Consider the following 17,895-nt stretch of genomic DNA (forward strand, 5'->3'; position numbering starts at 1 on the left):
ATCGCTTCATTAAACCACTTCTATTCTGAAGTTACAGAAAAGAAGCGATAAATTATGTTACATATCGTATATTGAGCTGTATGGAATATACTGTATAGTAAATAGGTATATCAGTTATACGATATGATGTCCCTCTGTTTACTATTGTTACTAACACTATATGAACGACTTCTCAACTGCCCAATCGCAGACCGCTTGTAAGTAGCTCTAAGTAGCCAATCCGAACGCAGAAGGCGGGACCTGCCAGAATACTGATGGGGGAAAAATAACGCCTCTGCAACAGCTGGAAACACTCACAAGCCCCCGCGTGCCTGGAGAAAATACAACAGTGTCGTGTTTTCACTTTGCTGGACGCAGCGCATGCATTTATTTAATTAAAATCGTATTCTTTTGGAGTTTGATAATCACATTAGGTCATATCACGATTTCTGTCTTTACGCCCCCAAATTTAAAACCTCTTTAAATACAAATACTTGGACTTTTGTTGTATCATTTAAGATATGTAAGACTTTTTATGACCTAAAATTTTGGAAAACTGAATTTAAGACTTTTTCAGGATCTTATTGGCAAGTGAGCGCGCGCACAAATGATTCAGCAGCACGAGTCCAAGCTTTCTGAGTCATTCAGATTGAATCAGGAACCGATTCAGACCACTTTCCTATCATGTGTGACCAATTCATTGTAAAGAACCGACTTAGATGAGCGATTCATTTGTGATCGGACATCTTTAGTTCTGATTCAAAACTAGCATTAGTAAACACCGGGTACAAGGCATGATATAGCGGTGTAGCTTTAAAGATGTGCTCACACACATGCAAGAAATGTGGCCTCTGTTGTTATATCCTGTAATTCTGTGTCTAGCTGCTGTATTTCTGTATTGTATAGATGAATAGTATACTGTATGTACACATAGTTTTTATACAGAAATGTGCAAATGAAATGACGTTTAAATGGGTATGGGTTTGTAGAAGTAATAGTATTAATCTGAAAAATAAAATGTAAAAATAGTGATTTTTCATGTTGAACACATGGGTTTGTATAAAAAGCATGTCTAAATATGAATTTACATGTTTTTTACGTGCACTTACGTATTGCACCTACTGTATACTTGTATTGCATTAAACTGTAATATACTGTACCATAGCTTTGATAAACATCATGTGAATAAGTCTTTTAGATGCTTTGTCTATGCAGGATGCTCTGTGCATTTGCGGTTGAAAAGTAGCTTAAGTGTAGCTTTCTCTGAAAAGTTAAGCTTTTAGCTTAGCTTAACTAATTTTTCTGTTGAGTAGTTTGTTGCTTAGCTTGCTACATTTTTTGAGTAGCTTGTCCAACACTGCATGCCACTAAAGTTACAGCAAAGAATATGGGGCTGGTTATGTATAATATTTCTTAGTGAGTGGAGCTTCGAAGAACATGTGCATCGAATGAGAAATATTTTAATAATAAATTCACATGAGAGCTATGACAGCTGTTATATTGTGGAACGGAAGCAGTCTCGCGTGGATTGTGTACATCAAAACAAGTGCAGGACTTGCTGCAGCTGAAAGTTACGCTGCTGTCATGGACGCTGCTGCTCCGCGTATATCCGATTAAATGCTTTTTCAGTGCAGGTGTTTGATGGACAAATCAGTTTATTGACAGGGATTTGCGTGACGAGAGGTACAACAACACGACAAAAGTCTTTCAGGGAGTTAACAAGCATCTCGCGTTTTTCATTGATCTCTGCAAATTACATCTAAGCCTATTATGAACTCGTGCTGCTGTGTACAACTACCGTGCTGTGTTATCGTGTCAGTGTTTTGATACTTGCAACAATAATCGTTCTTGCAAGCAGGTCAAAATAAAAGTCACACACATTTCCCCATATTTTATTAATTATTACTATATAATAATCCTTTTATTCTGATTGTACTATTTATCTGAACAATTACTAATTTAAAAATGTAATTAATATGTTCAGTTGAGTTGATAGGCACACATTTTCTATATACTACACACAGAAAATAGCCTAATGTAAAAAAAAAAAAAAAAAAAACAGTAAAAAAGTCATGATTAGTACTGTAATATACATTGTTTAAAACATACCAACATGTAGGTTGGACTTGTCAATGCAACTTACGTATATATGTCAGTATGTGGAACAGCAGAAACTGCATCTTGTTATATTTTTAAAGCTGCAAGCTTGGGCACAGCTTACACGTTGTACTTTAATATACAAAGCTGACTGAATAAATAAATCCATAAGCATCTGTTTTAGTCTAGCACAGCTGATGAGCAACAATAGGTCTATACTAGTGTGTGGTCTACCAAAAGAAAGGAATAGGGGGAAAAATAAAGAAAGAAAAAAAACTTAAAGAGAGTCTGGGACTCACACTTACAAACTGCATTCCATTTACTTCGACCTGTTCACAATGCTTGCTTAATTTTTATAATGTCCATGTCATTGCACCCAATCCATGTCTAAAATGACTTAATAGCAGATTAATTGAATAATTGCTTAAATAATTGAATAATTCCTTACTTTAAAACAGTTTGTTTGCAAATTGTTTGTTAGTTTTTTTTTGTTTTTTGTTTTTTTTGTTTTTTTCTTATCGGACCTGATATTATTATTATTATAACCTTTATTTAACCAGGATAACCTCTCGGAGATTAAAAATCTCTTTTACAGGAGTGTCCTGGCCAAGATGGAAAGCAAGTAAATCAAAAATACACAGCCTAATTAAAAACAAAACTACAAACAGGGAACAGGCATTTGAAACACTAAAAACATTTACAATCATTGATTCATCTTCCAGTTGCTGAATGACAGATTTAAAATGTTCCACAGACACCAAGTTTTGTAATTTCAGTTTCACTTGGAGAGAATTCCAGTCAGATGGTGCTGCATACTTAAATGCCTTTTTACCTAGTTCAATTTGAACATGGGGAACAGAAAGAGTATATTAATTATATTTATTTATCACACATTGGCACATATACAGTGAAATTCTTTTTTTCACATATCCCAGCTAAGCTGGGGTCAGAGTGCAGGGTCAGCCATGATACGGCACCCCTGGAGCAGATAGGGTCAAGGGCCTTGCTCAAGGGCCCAACAGTGGCATCTTGGTGGTGCTGGGGCTTGAACCCCCAACCTTCTGATTAGTAACCCAGAGTCTTAACCGCTGAGCCACCACTGCCCCAAAACAGTATTTGGGGCAGTGGTTCACTCTCAGTATAACAATATAACAATACTGAGAGTGAAGGGGATATTTCCCATTGCTGTTCCATTGAATCAAACTGCAGAGATACAAAGGCAAAAACCCCAAAATATCCTTGTGAATAGCTGAATACCAATGCATTTCTCTTCTAGTGGACAAAGAAGGCCAAGCTACTCTATTATACAAAGTGCAATGATGTGTTGAGGGTTTGCAATTCAATATGAATCTTAAAGCACCGTGATACACAGCATCCAGAGAAGAAAGAAGATAAGATGGAGCAAACTGATACACAACATACCCATAATCAAGTACTGGTAAAAAAAAAAAAAAAGTAGCATAGACGAGTTTCTTTCTTACATTAAATGAAAATCAAAGCTTGTTTCTAAAATAAAACCCTAGCTTTATTTTCATTTTTTTCTTTGGCTGAGTAATGTGAGAACTAAAAGATAATGTAACGTCAATAGTAATGTCAAGATATTTGTACTCTTTCACTGACTCAATCACATTGCCTTTTAAGGACTGAAGAGAAGTGAGATTATTTACTATTTTCTTTGAACTTGAAAACAACGTTTGGTTTTATCAGCATTCAAAACAAGTTTTAAATTGTAAAGCCGTAACTCAATGAACTGGGTGTACGCATATTATGCCAGACATCAAAATTCCAAAACAAATTTGAAAGTCCAAATTATTATTATTATTATTATTATTATTATTTCAGAATTTCAAATGCATTACGATGGAGGCAAGAATTAAATACCACTGTAAAACTGTACATGTTAGAAGCAGTGTCGCAATAGAATAGATTAGATTGTTTGACATAAATGCAAGTGTGTAAGTAATAAGTGTGATCACAGAAATAAAGTTTAAAGAAATTACTTTTATTTGACATGTCTATATCTGTTTTAATGAACAAGGATTGCCAGAATCAAAATGTTCTCGAAATTCCCTCTAGATCACCTGTAATGAAATGTTTGTGTTCAACATGTTTTAAAAGCTGAAAACATACTGAAATGTGATCAGTATTGTGTTTATCATCTTAGTTTTCTAAATTCAGTAGCTATTGTTGTTCATTTTTGAACAAGTGTAAAAGTAATCGGTTGCAACAGCTATATTAAATATTATTGTCATTCTAATTTTACAAAGTTATCCAAGCATACAGAGATGCTTGGATTTGGATTTTAGTCCTTGACATGTCTAAAAGCTTTTTTTTTTTTACACTATAAATAGTGAATTAGGTTAAAAAGATAATACTTTGTTGAGTAAAACATTTTTAATGTATTTTGTCATTTTCTGAGACTAAGAAGAATCACTCAGTCAGGAAGTAATGTGTAAGGTTTGTGTGAAACGAGAACAACTAACGACATTGACATTAAACATATGCACAAAGACCCTAGTATAATCACAATGGAAGTTGATTTGGTCTTGCTGAAGTCAACAAGAGGTCTCCTGAAAATAGCATCTAATAACTGGACATAGTATGTTAGACAGATTCTTAAAACAACAGCTATTAGGAAGGATAACAAACAGTCAGACAAGATTGTTTACTTAATTAAAATTTGGCATGGCCAGAATGTTGAAGAAACATAAAAGTAATCCATATAACTTCAGTGGTTAAATCCATGTCTTCAGAAGTGATATGATAGGTGTGGGTGAGAAACAGATCAATATTTAAGTCATTTGTTACAAAAGAATCTTTAATTTATTTATTTTGTATTTATTTTTTTTGTATTTGTATTTGGCGATTCACATTCTTCATGCATATCACTACCTACTGGGCATGGAGGAGAATTTATAGTAAAAAATGACATATACTGATCTGTTTCTTACCCAGACCTATTACTTCTGAAGACATGGATTTAACCACTGGAGTCTTATGGATTTCTTTTATGCTGCTTTTATGTCTTTTTTGGAGCTTCAAAGTTCTGGCCACCATTCACTTGCATTGAATGAACCAACAGAGCTGAGATATTCTTCTAAAAATCTTTGTGTGTTCAGCAGAAGAAAGAAAGTTTTACACATCTGGGATTACATTAGGGTGAGTAAATGATGCGAGACTATTCATTTTGGGTGAACTACCCCTTTAAGTGTGTAAAAGAATGAAACCTATCCACAAATCATCATCACTCAAATTCAAGTGGTCTCTGTAAATCGAGGACAATGTCATTGCTATCTCAACATAGAACTATACCATTATGCTGTTTTGAGATTGACTTTATTTCCTGATTGTTTGGGGCCCCAGAGACCCCACTAATAATTATTGTAATTTCATAACTGATGTACTGTTTTCCCTTCAAATTATTTTAATATTTTCAAATGACTTAAAATGAAATTAAGCTTTCACTATCTGTTTTACCACAAGTAGGCATGCACTTTTTTAGAAAGATAACTGTTATCCAGGGCTGTTATGCTATTTGTGCATGGGGGCAATTTGACCCCATCAAGAAGAACACATTACCATAAATACAATAAACCAAATCTAAACTAAACTAAACAAAGTAAGCCGTGTACTGCTGGTGTGTAAATATGGAGATACTGTTGTAGCATATTCATGGTCAAACAAACCAACCAGAGAATCTTTGCATGTAAAAAGTTATAGCAGTCTTACCTGCAGTCTCTTAGAACAATGTAACATTTATCACGGAAGACTTTTGAAACATTTGGCGTTTTGTTTATAATCAGTTTTCATAAAATGTGCAGAAGATGAAGAATACGTGCACTGTAACATATGCTATTGTTACCTTGAGGTGCTTTCTACCTAATCTAACTCATAAAAATAGGTTTGTTGATGTTGTCAGGTCGATTGTTAAATGGTAGGCCTACCACTGATTTAAATAAAACCAGTTTATTTAGATGAAGCACACATCATAAAGCAATTTGTTTTCTTCTGTGTAGCTACCCTCAGTGTTGTGAGCTATTAAAAGGGGCTTGTGGCTACACACAGAGCATATAAGGGTTGCAGGGTTGCATTTGTTCAGTCGTACAGATGGAAATAAAGCGCAGTTGTTCCATAAATATCTGTACGGTTTCCAGTTCTTCCTGTGAAAGATGTAGGCAATCGCCCACATTCTCTGTTCACTTATTAACCATTTCTGGAATCCAGATTTCGGGAATGCAGATGTTGTTCTTTTGTGCGCTTCGTTTCCGCACTGTCATTATTTCCGTTTCCACTCCGTGCAAAGTTATTTCGATTTTCGAAGAGTAGCACTGTGGTCGCGGACAGCAGGAACCATCACTGTGAACTTTATTGGAAAATAAGTGTTTGACGAGCGCGATGGGGGACATCGAGGCTCCGGAGAGTAACCGATCACGGGAGGCTGGAGTTCGCTCTCTTCTCCCGAGTAAAGAGTTCATCTCCTCCCGAAAAGGACAGCTTCTGATCGGTGAAGTGGTATGCTATTCATATTTTATTATTTTAAAAACATCCATTTGAGCGCATTAGTCATAATAAGGCTATGCCTTCCATTTGCGGCATCTGCTAATTGTTTAATGTATTGTCTGATAGCTCTCTGCAGAGAATGGAGCCACTTAATATATATATATATATATATATCTACGACAGAAACGCACATTGCATTCATCCGATGTGTTGTATTTTTTTCCGTCGGATTCGAGTTTCTTTTTTTAATTTCCGATGTATTTTTCACTGATATTCTGTGTTCTGATTCAGTAATTGGCTATTTATTTGTGTGTTTTGAAAAGTTTCTGCTTCATTGTTGAATGAATGAGCGAGTGAACGAGCTGTTTTCTATATAGGTCAAACTCATCACTCTTTCCTCATTCAGCTTTATCAAGGTTTTTTTTTTTTTTTTTTTCTCTCCTCTCGAGTTTTATGAAGGCTGCAGTTGAGTCTTTAGAGGTTTAGATAGACCTATCATATAAGCAAAATAATTTGATGTGCAATGGGAGAGACATCTGTTCCTAATCTATGATAAATATATTTCAGAATATTTATTTTTTTCTACACATAACAGTTCTATTTTATATATACTATATATACATTAAGTGTAAATTATATATATATATATATATATAGATTACTATATTACTGCATTTCAATTTCATAACAAAATTCAATCAAATTGAATTGAGTAACCTTAAGGAAAGAAAAAACTTATTTTAAGAATTATTTATTTAATGTTGTAAAATATTAAACAGTTCAATTCAATGGAATTTGTTATGAAATTAAAATGCATAAATCTTTTAATTATTTTTGAACATACATAGTGGAATCCACCACACACACACACACACACACACACACACACACACACGAATGCTCTAGTATGTGATGTTTATATATACATTTATTTAAGCAATATCACACAAGCAAGAGTGCGATATGGCCCTACATCAGCACTGCTGTGATTCGACTGCAGGCCGAGTGCCGTAGGTAATCACAGCAGTGCTGATGTAGGGCCATATAGTATAGCACGATTGCGAGTGTGATATTGCTTATATACAACAGTTCAATGAACAAGTACATTTTTAATGTACTTGTTCATTGAACTGTTATATATAAGCAATATCACACAAGCAAGAGTGCGATATGACCCTACATCAGCACTGCTGTGATTACCTACGGCACTCGGCCTGCAGTCGAATCACAGCAGTGCTGATGTAGGGCCATATCGCACTCTTGCTTGTGTGATATTGCTTAAATATATATATACATATATATATACATATATATATATATATACATATATATATATATATATATATATATATATATATATATATATATATATATATACATATACACACACATACACATCGATCAGCCACGACATTAAAACAACCTGCCTAATATGGTGTAGGTCCCCCTTGTGCCGTCAAAACAGCACCAACCAGGGCCGGGTTAAGCCTCCCCGAGGCCCTGGGCTAGCTTATGAATATTAATTAGGCCACGTGATCTACAGCTCTACAAAGGTTAACGTCATATTAAACTAATTAAAATTCATGAGCCACGCCCCTAAACATTCGCTCATGACCCATAGAGTCGCAAACTACCAACATATAGTAGGCATATTTGATCATAGAAGACTCGCCAATGACACATATGTCGAAGCTTGTCCAATAAAGAACAAATAATAAACACAACAGCCCTTGAATGGCTCTTAGTAGGCTATGAATGTAACACAGACAGAAAAACATTTGTTTAGACTGCGGAATACATGTAGCCCACGCCAGTGAGGATAGATAAATTTACTATGCAGTCATATTAAAACTACTAAAACAGACAAGCAGAGATCTGTATAAAATTAAATGACACTCACCACGATCATCAAAACACCTAAAGTGTCCTCTTCATGGCGTTCTTGAAAGCAAGCCCTCAAATAAGTCTTTGAAACCCAAAAGGTGCAGGGGATTATCGTGCTCTGTTTACATTGTCATCATCGTAAAGTTCAGTCTGTTACAATTCACTGACGTCCTCAGCTGATTTTGATTAGGCTGATCTCCGAAAACAAACACTCTCCGGTTTAAGGATGAATTAAATTATAAGCGCTAAGGGTATGGAGCCAATTCAGACTGTTAATGCATATACATACATTTTTTTATAATGTGAACCAACATCCTAGTGTGATTTTTTTCTTATGTTAAAATAATGTCTCTTATTGCAGAGACAATTATAGCCTACAGTAAGTAAGCCATTTGTAGGTTGATTTCCCCCGAAGAATGTAAACATTGGCTCTGTAGCGCTTTCAAAAATGTGTTCCCTTAGTTTGAGTGACATTTCAACTTCTGGCTCAACCAATTGCGTGACTTTGGGGCGGGAGTACCTGTAATACGCTGTTCAGCTGTGAATTTACTCATTTTTGCAAACAATAGCAGAAAAAGTGTGGCAAGAGTGTTCAGAAAAACAATTTAGAAAGAAAAAATGTTTTTTTACAGAGTTTGGTGGCACCTGTGGTGCTGAAATTTCACAATTCATATTAAAATTAATATTTGACCTCGTGTACCCATGCAGTGGCAGGGCCCGGGCTGCAGCCCATGTTGCCCATTGGGTTAACGCGGACTTGGCGCCAACCTGCATCTCAGAATAGCATTCTGAGATGCTATTCTTCTCACCACAATTGTACAGAGCGGTTATCTAAGTTACCGTAGACTTTGTCAGTTCAAACCAGTCTGGCCATTCTCTGTTGACCTCTCTCATCAACAGGGTATTTCTGTCCACAGAACTGCCGCTCACTGGATGTTTTTTGTTTTTGGCACCATTCAGGCTAAATTCTAGAGACTGTTGTGTGTGAAAATCCCAGGAGATCAGCAATTACAGAAATACTTAAACCAGCCCATCTGGCTCCAACAATCATGCCACAGGCCAAATCACTGAGATCACATTTTTTCCCCATTCTGATGGTTGATGTGAATTTTAACTGAAGCTCCTGACCCGTATCTGCATGATTTTATGCACTGCTGCCACACGATTGGATGATTAGATAATCGCATGGATGATTGTTTGTACCAGATGGGCTGGATAAACCAATCCTCAGAGATAGGGAACATTGTCAGAGCAGAAGGAAGCAAGTTTTCTTCCAGGGTAACCTTGTAGGTCACTTTTTGTAGGTCACTTGATGTCATCCTACAGACATTGAAATGAGTTGGCGGTCATCCTGGTCAGTGGAGAGTCGTTTTTGCCCTTTGCCGGTCTGTAGCTTTGTTGTCCCCAATGTCTGCTGCTTGACCTTTTTCTTATGAACCGCCATCTTTGAAATTTTAAAGATGGAAGCAGCCTGACACTCACTGTATCCCTCTACCAGTAAAGCCAAAATTTAACCTTTCTTTTCCTCAATGAAATCATTTCAACTCTTTTGGCATGGTCAATAGTTATTTCTTTTATTCCAATTACTTATGGGGTACTACTAGCACTGTTTTTGCCATCCTGCTGTTTCTGTTGCAAGAGGATAGTGATGACCACAGCAGTGGTTTTTATACTTTTCCTCATTAAATAAGATATGGTTCAGGTGATCACCTAATCAGTACCTCGTTAAGTAGAATGATGTGTGCTTGTGTTGGAATTCAACAGACACTGGAATGGAATGGCTGCCATACATGTAGAGATGCTGATTTAAGAAAAATTTGAAGGGGTCTCTTAATCTTTTCCGTTATATACGGTTGTAAAGGTTCCAACAGGAAGGAAGCGGGAAGCGGGTTGGCAGTCCAGGTAAATCAGCTTTTATTCAAGCGTTCAGCTTCACAGACAAAGTATAGGCTTTTCAGCTTCATAAACAAAGAGCAGGATTTCAGATACAGCCGTGGATTTTCAGCTTCACGCAACTCTCTCTGCCTCACTGGCGTTCTCTGCGGCCTTTTCAAGCCCATCTCCATCGTCACTGTAACGAGAAACAGGTGTTACGCATCATTAATCACCAGGTGATGGTCCTTACCGCTTCCTCTCTCCCCAGTGACAGACACACGACCACATCCCGCTCCACAACAGTATATATATATATATATATATATATACATGCATACATACACACACACACACTGGAATGCTGTAGTATGTGATATGTGTCATACAAATTTAGCATTACTTTCTTCTGTTAGCTTTAGACTACTTACAGTATATGCCCTTGATAAACCTGAATAAGTTAATACCTAAGTGCACCTTTATTTAATGCTAATTGTTTTTTATAAAAAAAAATATTATCCTTGGTATGCCTGTGAAGTGGCATCTTATAAATCCAAACATTGATTTTTTTTTTTTTTTTTTTACAGAAAAAAATAAACATGGTACATTTCACTCAAAAGAGACAACTGATGAGTCATAACTAGCATTTCAAGGCCACAGTAGCTGAATATTGTAACAATCTTTATTATCAATGGCTGTTATCCATTGCAAAGTTTTAACATTTAGTCATTTAGCAGATGCTTTTAACCAAAACAACTTACAAATGAGAAACATAGCAAGCAATTTGTCATGCAAAGTTCAACAATATCTGCACAGTATTGCACTGCCAAGTTCTGAGAATAGCTGGAGTAGTATAGAAGCTAGCGCAGAAGAAAGAGACAGACAGTTGAAGATTTTGTTAAGGCACTCACCCTATTACAAATATAAAATATATATAAAATGAGTGAAATCAATATCCTCTTCTACCCTTTCTTTCTCAGGTGCTATCGTTTATCAGTTTTGTGTGTTTTGCTGCCTCAACAGCAGCTGCCTTTGTCACAGCTCCCTTCATTGAATTCTTAGCAGCCCTCTTCCTACTCTTTGCTTATTCTACGAAGTTCAACGAGAGATTCAAGGGCTTTCACTGGCCCCTCATGGTAAGTTAAGTGACCTACATAATGGGGGCTGTCTATGTTAGATCTTAAAGGTCATGTACACAATCTCCATGACATCAGATTATAACCTTGAATACAGTCCTGTCCTGCTTTCTAAATCTCCATGTCTGTTGTTTCATCAAGGACTTCCTGCGCTGTGTCAGTGCCTCCATCATCTTTTTCATAATCTCTATAATATCTGTGTCAAAGTATCCGGATGGAGCCTCCAAGGCTGCTGGGGTAGGCTTTCATCGGTCAAGTCTAAATCTCTCCCATCTCTCATCGTTCACCCATGACGTGTTATGTGTTTTATGTGATGTTTACACTGGTTTGTTTCTCTTTCCCTCTTTATTTCTCTCTTTTTCACTTCTTAGGTCTTTGGCTTCATTGCCACAATAATTTTTGCCCTGGATTTTTATTTCATCTTTAATGAACTGGCCAACTTTCTCAAAGGAGGTGATCCCAATGAACCACCCAATACACAAGGTATCTCACTGAAGGGCTCTTGCATATGCTGGATGATAAGTCTCTCAAAATATTCTCAATAGATATAGATTGCATGACATTGTAGCTTTCCACATCACTCTAAACCACCAAAACCATTAGTAAGACTAGTCACTGAAAGTCAAAGGGTGATATGATTTACAATCAAGTGAGGCTTTAACACTTCATAGAAATAATCATATACAGTTTAGCTTTTACTTTGGGTTTGTGAGCAAGCAGATTGAATTGTCTTGCATTGTCATATTGCTAGTGCTTCTAAACATTCACAGTGTAAAGCAGATTGTTTTCATGGGGAATTTCCCATCTAATACTTTTTTCCTTTTATCCTTCAAAGACTGCACTGCTTCCTTTCTCCTCCAGACTAACATATTCTTCTTCCCCACAGATGATGACTCAGACTCAGACTCTGACTAAAGCTGTGATTGTGTCCGAGACAGGATCTGGTATATGTGGCCTGATTTAAAAAAACAAAAAAAAACAACAGACTGTAATTTTTTTCTTCTTTCTCCAGCCCCCACAGCAGAAACTGAATTGTTCAATATGTTACATGTCACAGCAGTGTCAGAAATGAACTTTTAAGAGTCAATATTTCCCACCTGAATTTGATTTTCAGGGGCATTTCTACCTTTATACAGGCTAATAAAAAAATAAATAGAAATAGAAATAAATATAAAAATTAAATATATATAATTCAATTTATTTATTATGTTTCATGGACTAATTTGTATACCTAAGCCTAGAATAGAATATTAAGAAATATATCAGATGTTACAAATAAAGCACAAAAGAAATCATTAAGGGGCTTGGGCATTTTTGCCCTGAGCTACCGACCCTGTGTCTCAGAATATGAGCTATAGTGTTCATAGAAAAGTATATACTTTTAGGGATTGTGAATTTCCATGCAGTCTATGATATTTTTCCAAAGCTGTGAACAATTCCAGTGATGGAGCTTTACATCAGTCAGCTTGTTGTCTGTTGTTTTTTAAAGAAAGGGCAGAATTTTACCATTTATTATGTCTATGTGCTGCCTGTAAACAGCTTAAGCGTACTTATTGTATTGTTTACATATGTGTGATTGCTTTAAACAATTGAATGTGTTTATTTTTATGTGTAAGCCTTTTCTATATCTAGACTCTGGAGGTTTTTTTTGTGTTTTCTGAATTTAGAGTTGTATATTTCAAAATACATTCTCTTAAAACTGACACTGCATGACCTTGGTGATGATGCCTGGTACTAGGGATAATGTTTTTTATTTTATTTTTTTTTTAATGTTTTGCACCGAAAAAAACAAAACAAAAAAAAACAACAAAAAATGTTTACATCATGTAGTAAATAGCAGGTGGTTGGCTGGTCACAGCTGCCTGTCTCATTTCCACAGGTCTATAACTAAACTTATGTCTTGCCAAAGTACTGCAAAAAAAAAAAAAAAAAAAAAAAAGAAACATTTAAAAAAAACTTGTAGTGCCTAATTAGCAATATACTGTCATTACATGTGCACTGCCCTGCAACTGATCATGTATTAACATTTAAATGGGGGCTTCAGCAGTGCTTTAAGGCAGTGTCTCCTGCTTTCTTATATTCTCAGGCATGCTACGTTTATCCACATAAAATATATTCGAGTGTTGATATGAAGGATTGATAAGCTTCCAGGATTGTTTTGGAAACTGTCAGATTGCCACAACAATAAATATCTTTTGTACACCATGGTCTTAATGTTTATTTTTTAACAAATAATGACATTGTAATTTTGTAAATTCTGACATTATACAATGTCAGAATCAACATATAGTTTTTTTTATTTATTTTTTTTTATAGTGACAACATATATGGTGCATTTCCTTGAGTGAATCTAAATCTAAATGCAGTGGGTGCCAAAGCAGCAAGACTTTTGTCACTTATTCAACATGGTCTATCCAGATCCGTTTATTGGGAGGAAAAGATTGCCATCACAAATAATTAGCATTTTTCATGTCTACACACAACTCTATAAATACAAATATACAAATTTAGAGCACTGTTACAATGAAGTAAAACTTTGCTTTCTATAATAAAGGAAAAGTCAGCAAGAAACAAAACAGTCATCAATTGTAATCACACAGTACAAACTTTATCAAACTTTTGAGTCCCTTAAAATGTCAACAGTTCATTTTGAAATATATATATATATTATCAATGGTATACTTCAAATATCTAAAACTGAGTAATATGATTTGTAAGCTGAAAATACACAGTCCAAACCATATGGTCAAAATCAGGAATTAGTTTGATGCTAAAATCTTCTAGTGAGAAATTTAGCATCTATTGTCAAAGCACAGTTAAAGCTGTTACACATTATTAAAGCATAACACACAGTATTGCTGTCAATATCGGAAAAATGAACACTGTACCGCAGAGTCCTTCATTAAGACATAAATTATTCTTGTGATTCAACATCTTCAAACCCACACAGTCTTTCTAGAAAATTCCACATAATGTGATGAGTCCAGGGTTCAAAATTATTTCATTTCAATGTTGGTCTCATGCTAATAAGTAACAGTGACTTCAATTAAAAACTTGAGTAAGACACAAAGGTAGACTATGAATAATATGAGGAATGATTTTAATCAAAGTTACTTCAAGAATAAAACCATGTGCAATTGCACTAGACCATAAAATTGGTTCACTGATTTCTGATTAAAAATAAATGTTCTAAAACATCGTACTAGGGATCAGAATTTCACCCACTGACATTTTAATACAGGTATTCTGATAATGCTGACATGACATTTTGTCCAGTATTTTGAGCATTTGGACTAGTCTAGCCTCTATGACATAAGGCACACAATATTAACTAATGCAATCATATATCGCACACTTAGTACAGTCATTCCTTAAAATACAGTTTATAAATGTAAGTCATAAGAATTTATACAAACAGGGACCCTTCATTAAAGTAATTTCATATCATACACACAGCTGCTTAATAAATATACCTTCATCAAAACTCTATCCTTGGTTAAATCAACATATACAGATAACTGGACAGAGCTGGTGTACACAGTGGAGTATAGAAATCATTACAAACAAACACAAAGACACGAACAACAACAACCAATAGACTACACACACAGGATTTAGTCTCTGAAAATATCAAAAAATTTGTTGTATACAAAGATTAGTATCAAAATTTCAAACAAGTCATAAAACTCACACACTCCAGTCCTCCACACACATAAACACATACTGCCATCATGTCCTGTTTGAAAGCTGTTGCAGCGAGTTTTAATACAGGGTCACATTCCAGCGGTGAAATGTTATGTTTGGTACAGCGTAGCTACCAAAGCAGTGGTATTTAAAAAAACAAAACATTAAAATAAATACTGGTGCTCCCAGTGACCCCTTCTCTACAGAGAAAACTGCACAATCTAACGGCATTTTACTCAGATGTGTTTGATACAGGACGATCAAGGCAGAGAGAAAAACCTAATTGGTTGCTTACAAAACACTTTTCCATGAGAATAAAATACCATGAAATTGTCCAGAAAGAGAGGCCCACCAAATGCCATTCCATTTTAGTCAAAAATACGCAAAATCATTAAAAGAAAGGTTAAATCAGTCTATTAAAGGATTAGGTCACCCAAAAATAAAAATGCTCTCATCATCTACTCACTCTCATGCCATCCCACATGTGTATGACTTTCTTTCTTCTACAGTACACAAATTAAGATTTTTAGAAGAATACCTCAACTCTGTTGGTTCATTTAATGCAAGTGAATGGTGACTAGAACTTTGAAGCTACAAAAGCACAAAAAGGCAGCTTAAAAGTAATCCATACAACTCCAGTGTATTAATCCATGTCTTCAAAAGTGATATGATAGCGGTGGGTGAGAAACAGATCAATATTTAAAGTCCTTTTTTTACTATAATTCTCCACCAGCCCAACCAGTAGGTTGCGATACGCGCGAAGAATGTGAATCGCCAAAAAACAGAAGAAGAATGTGGATGTAAAAGTGAAATTGGAGATTTATAGTAAAAAAGGATATAAATAATGTTCTATTTCTCACCCACACCTAACATATCATTTCTGAATCCACTGTAGTCGTATGGATTACTTTTATACTGCCTTTATGTGCTTTTTGGAGCTTCAAAGTTCTGGCCACCATTCACTTGCATTGTATGAACCTACAGAGCTGAAATATTCTTCCTAAAATCTTTGTATTCAGCAGAAGAAAGTAAGTCATAAACATCTGGGATGGCATGAGGGTGAGTAAATGATTAGATAGTTTTTGGGTGAACTATTCTTTTAAGCATCAATTAATTTTCAATACTTAATTTCCACAAAAATCAGAACATACAGTTTATCTTTCACTGCTAAGATATGACACAGTAGTGTTCCTTTCAGGCTGGCAATGGAGTTAAACAGAAGTGTTTTCAAATGGTGGCTGAAAGGTTCTGTCCAACTTAGTGCAGACATTATTAAAACCAGCTGATCCTGGCTGGGACACAACATAAGACCACTCAGGCTCCCCACTGGGAGAAGTTTAGGAGCACTGTGGAGTGAATTTCTGTCATCCCTAAAGGCAAAGCCCTTAATTAAAGGAAATATACAGTATTTTAGTATTCAGTCAAATGATGATGGCCTGAGGCTTGAGATTCCACTCCACACAGAGTATAAGCATTTGTTTGTATGTACATAAATATCATAATTGGCCAGTCATCAGACTCCCACTATAAGGATGTGAAAGATCAAACTGTTAGAGGAATGTAGACTGTGTGGGTGGGGCTTGACCTGTCTCCGTTTTTATTGGTCCGACTGGCTTTTACTCTAGCTCACGGCTTTTACTCTAGCTCAGGCTGTGACTCCACCTCTCCTCGTGAGGCTGTACGGGCACGAATGTACTCATTGGTTGGCAGGGCTCCGTCACGCGAGTCCCCGAGACGCCACCTTCGCACAGCCAAATATGTGTTCAAACCATACACTCCCATCACAAGGAACCCAAATATCTGTGGACACACACACACAAAACAACAATTCAATTCATACTCAAAGAATGTTTACAGGTTTAACCCTCTAGTGCATTAATTATGAAAACTTAATTATGAAAAAAAAAATTTTTTTGATTCACTAATCTTGCATAAAATGGACCTCATTACAAAAATCAAAATCAAATTAGAAAAATTATAATTGTATAAAATATACATCTATATATAATTAATATATAATATTATATGTAATAATATTATACATAATTGTGTATATATATATATATATATATATATATATATATATATATACACACACACACACACACACACACACACACTGTATCTGTATATACATATATATATATATATATATATATATATATATATATATATATATATATAATCATATACAATCGAATATAATTGTCTTATTGTGAGTAACTTTTTACCTAAATTTAACTAAAATATACTAAAAAAATTAGACAGCTTGATAATGGATAATACATATATAGAGTGCATTCATATAGTATTCAGTCCACTTCATTTTTTCTTTTCACATTTTATGTTGCAGCCTTATGCTAAAATGCTTTAAATTATTATTATTTTTTCACATCAATCTACACTCCATACCCAATAATGACAAAGCAAAAACCAGATTTTTGATAATTTTGCAAATGTATTAAAAAGAAAAACACCAAAATATCACATTGACATAAGTATTCAGACCCTTTGCTATGACACTTAAAATTTAGCTCAGGTGTATCCCATTTCTCTGGATCATCTTTGAGATGTTTCTACACTTTGATTGGAGTCCACCTGTGGCAAATTCAATTGATTGGAAATGATTTGGAAAGGCACACACCTGTCTATATAAGGTCTGACAGCTGAAAATGCATATCAGAGTAAAAACCAGGCCATGACGTCAAAGGAACTGCCTGCAGAGCTCAGAGACAGGATTGTG

At 35.3% G+C, this 17,895-nt stretch overlaps 2 protein-coding genes across 2 annotated transcripts in view; one reads left to right on the top strand and one right to left on the bottom strand.

Moving 5' to 3' along the window:
• Window positions 1–6,154: 6,154 nt before the first annotated feature.
• On the top strand, window positions 6,155–13,670 carry LOC127446261 (CKLF-like MARVEL transmembrane domain-containing protein 3). The gene is made up of 5 exons (XM_051707031.1): window positions 6,155–6,588; window positions 11,313–11,468; window positions 11,610–11,705; window positions 11,840–11,951; window positions 12,355–13,670. The coding sequence occupies exons 1-5, from the start codon at window positions 6,472–6,474 to the stop codon at window positions 12,381–12,383; spliced, it is 510 nt and encodes a 169-aa protein (XP_051562991.1). The 5' UTR covers window positions 6,155–6,471; the 3' UTR covers window positions 12,384–13,670.
• Window positions 13,660–17,895, bottom strand: part of LOC127446253 (CKLF-like MARVEL transmembrane domain-containing protein 4) — a 35,112-nt gene continuing 30,876 nt past the window's right edge. The window contains exon 4 of the mRNA XM_051707017.1: window positions 13,660–16,952. Coding sequence (XP_051562977.1) covers window positions 16,788–16,952 — 165 coding nt within the window. The 3' untranslated portion in view covers window positions 13,660–16,787. The remainder of the gene's footprint in view (window positions 16,953–17,895) is intronic.

The sequence above is a fragment of the Myxocyprinus asiaticus genome, chromosome 1 (genome assembly GCF_019703515.2).
Source record: "Myxocyprinus asiaticus isolate MX2 ecotype Aquarium Trade chromosome 1, UBuf_Myxa_2, whole genome shotgun sequence".
Classification (NCBI taxonomy): Eukaryota; Metazoa; Chordata; class Actinopteri; order Cypriniformes; family Catostomidae; genus Myxocyprinus; species Myxocyprinus asiaticus.

Coding starts and splice junctions, on each gene's coding strand:
- LOC127446261 (XM_051707031.1), top strand. CDS start 6,472: ATGGGGGACATCGAGGCTCCGGAGAGTAACCGATCACGGGAGGCTGGA. Junction 6,589..11,312: donor AGCTTCTGATCGGTGAAGTG/GTATGCTATTCA, acceptor TTTCTTTCTCAG/GTGCTATCGTTTATCAGTTT. Junction 11,469..11,609: donor GCTTTCACTGGCCCCTCATG/GTAAGTTAAGTG, acceptor TGTTTCATCAAG/GACTTCCTGCGCTGTGTCAG.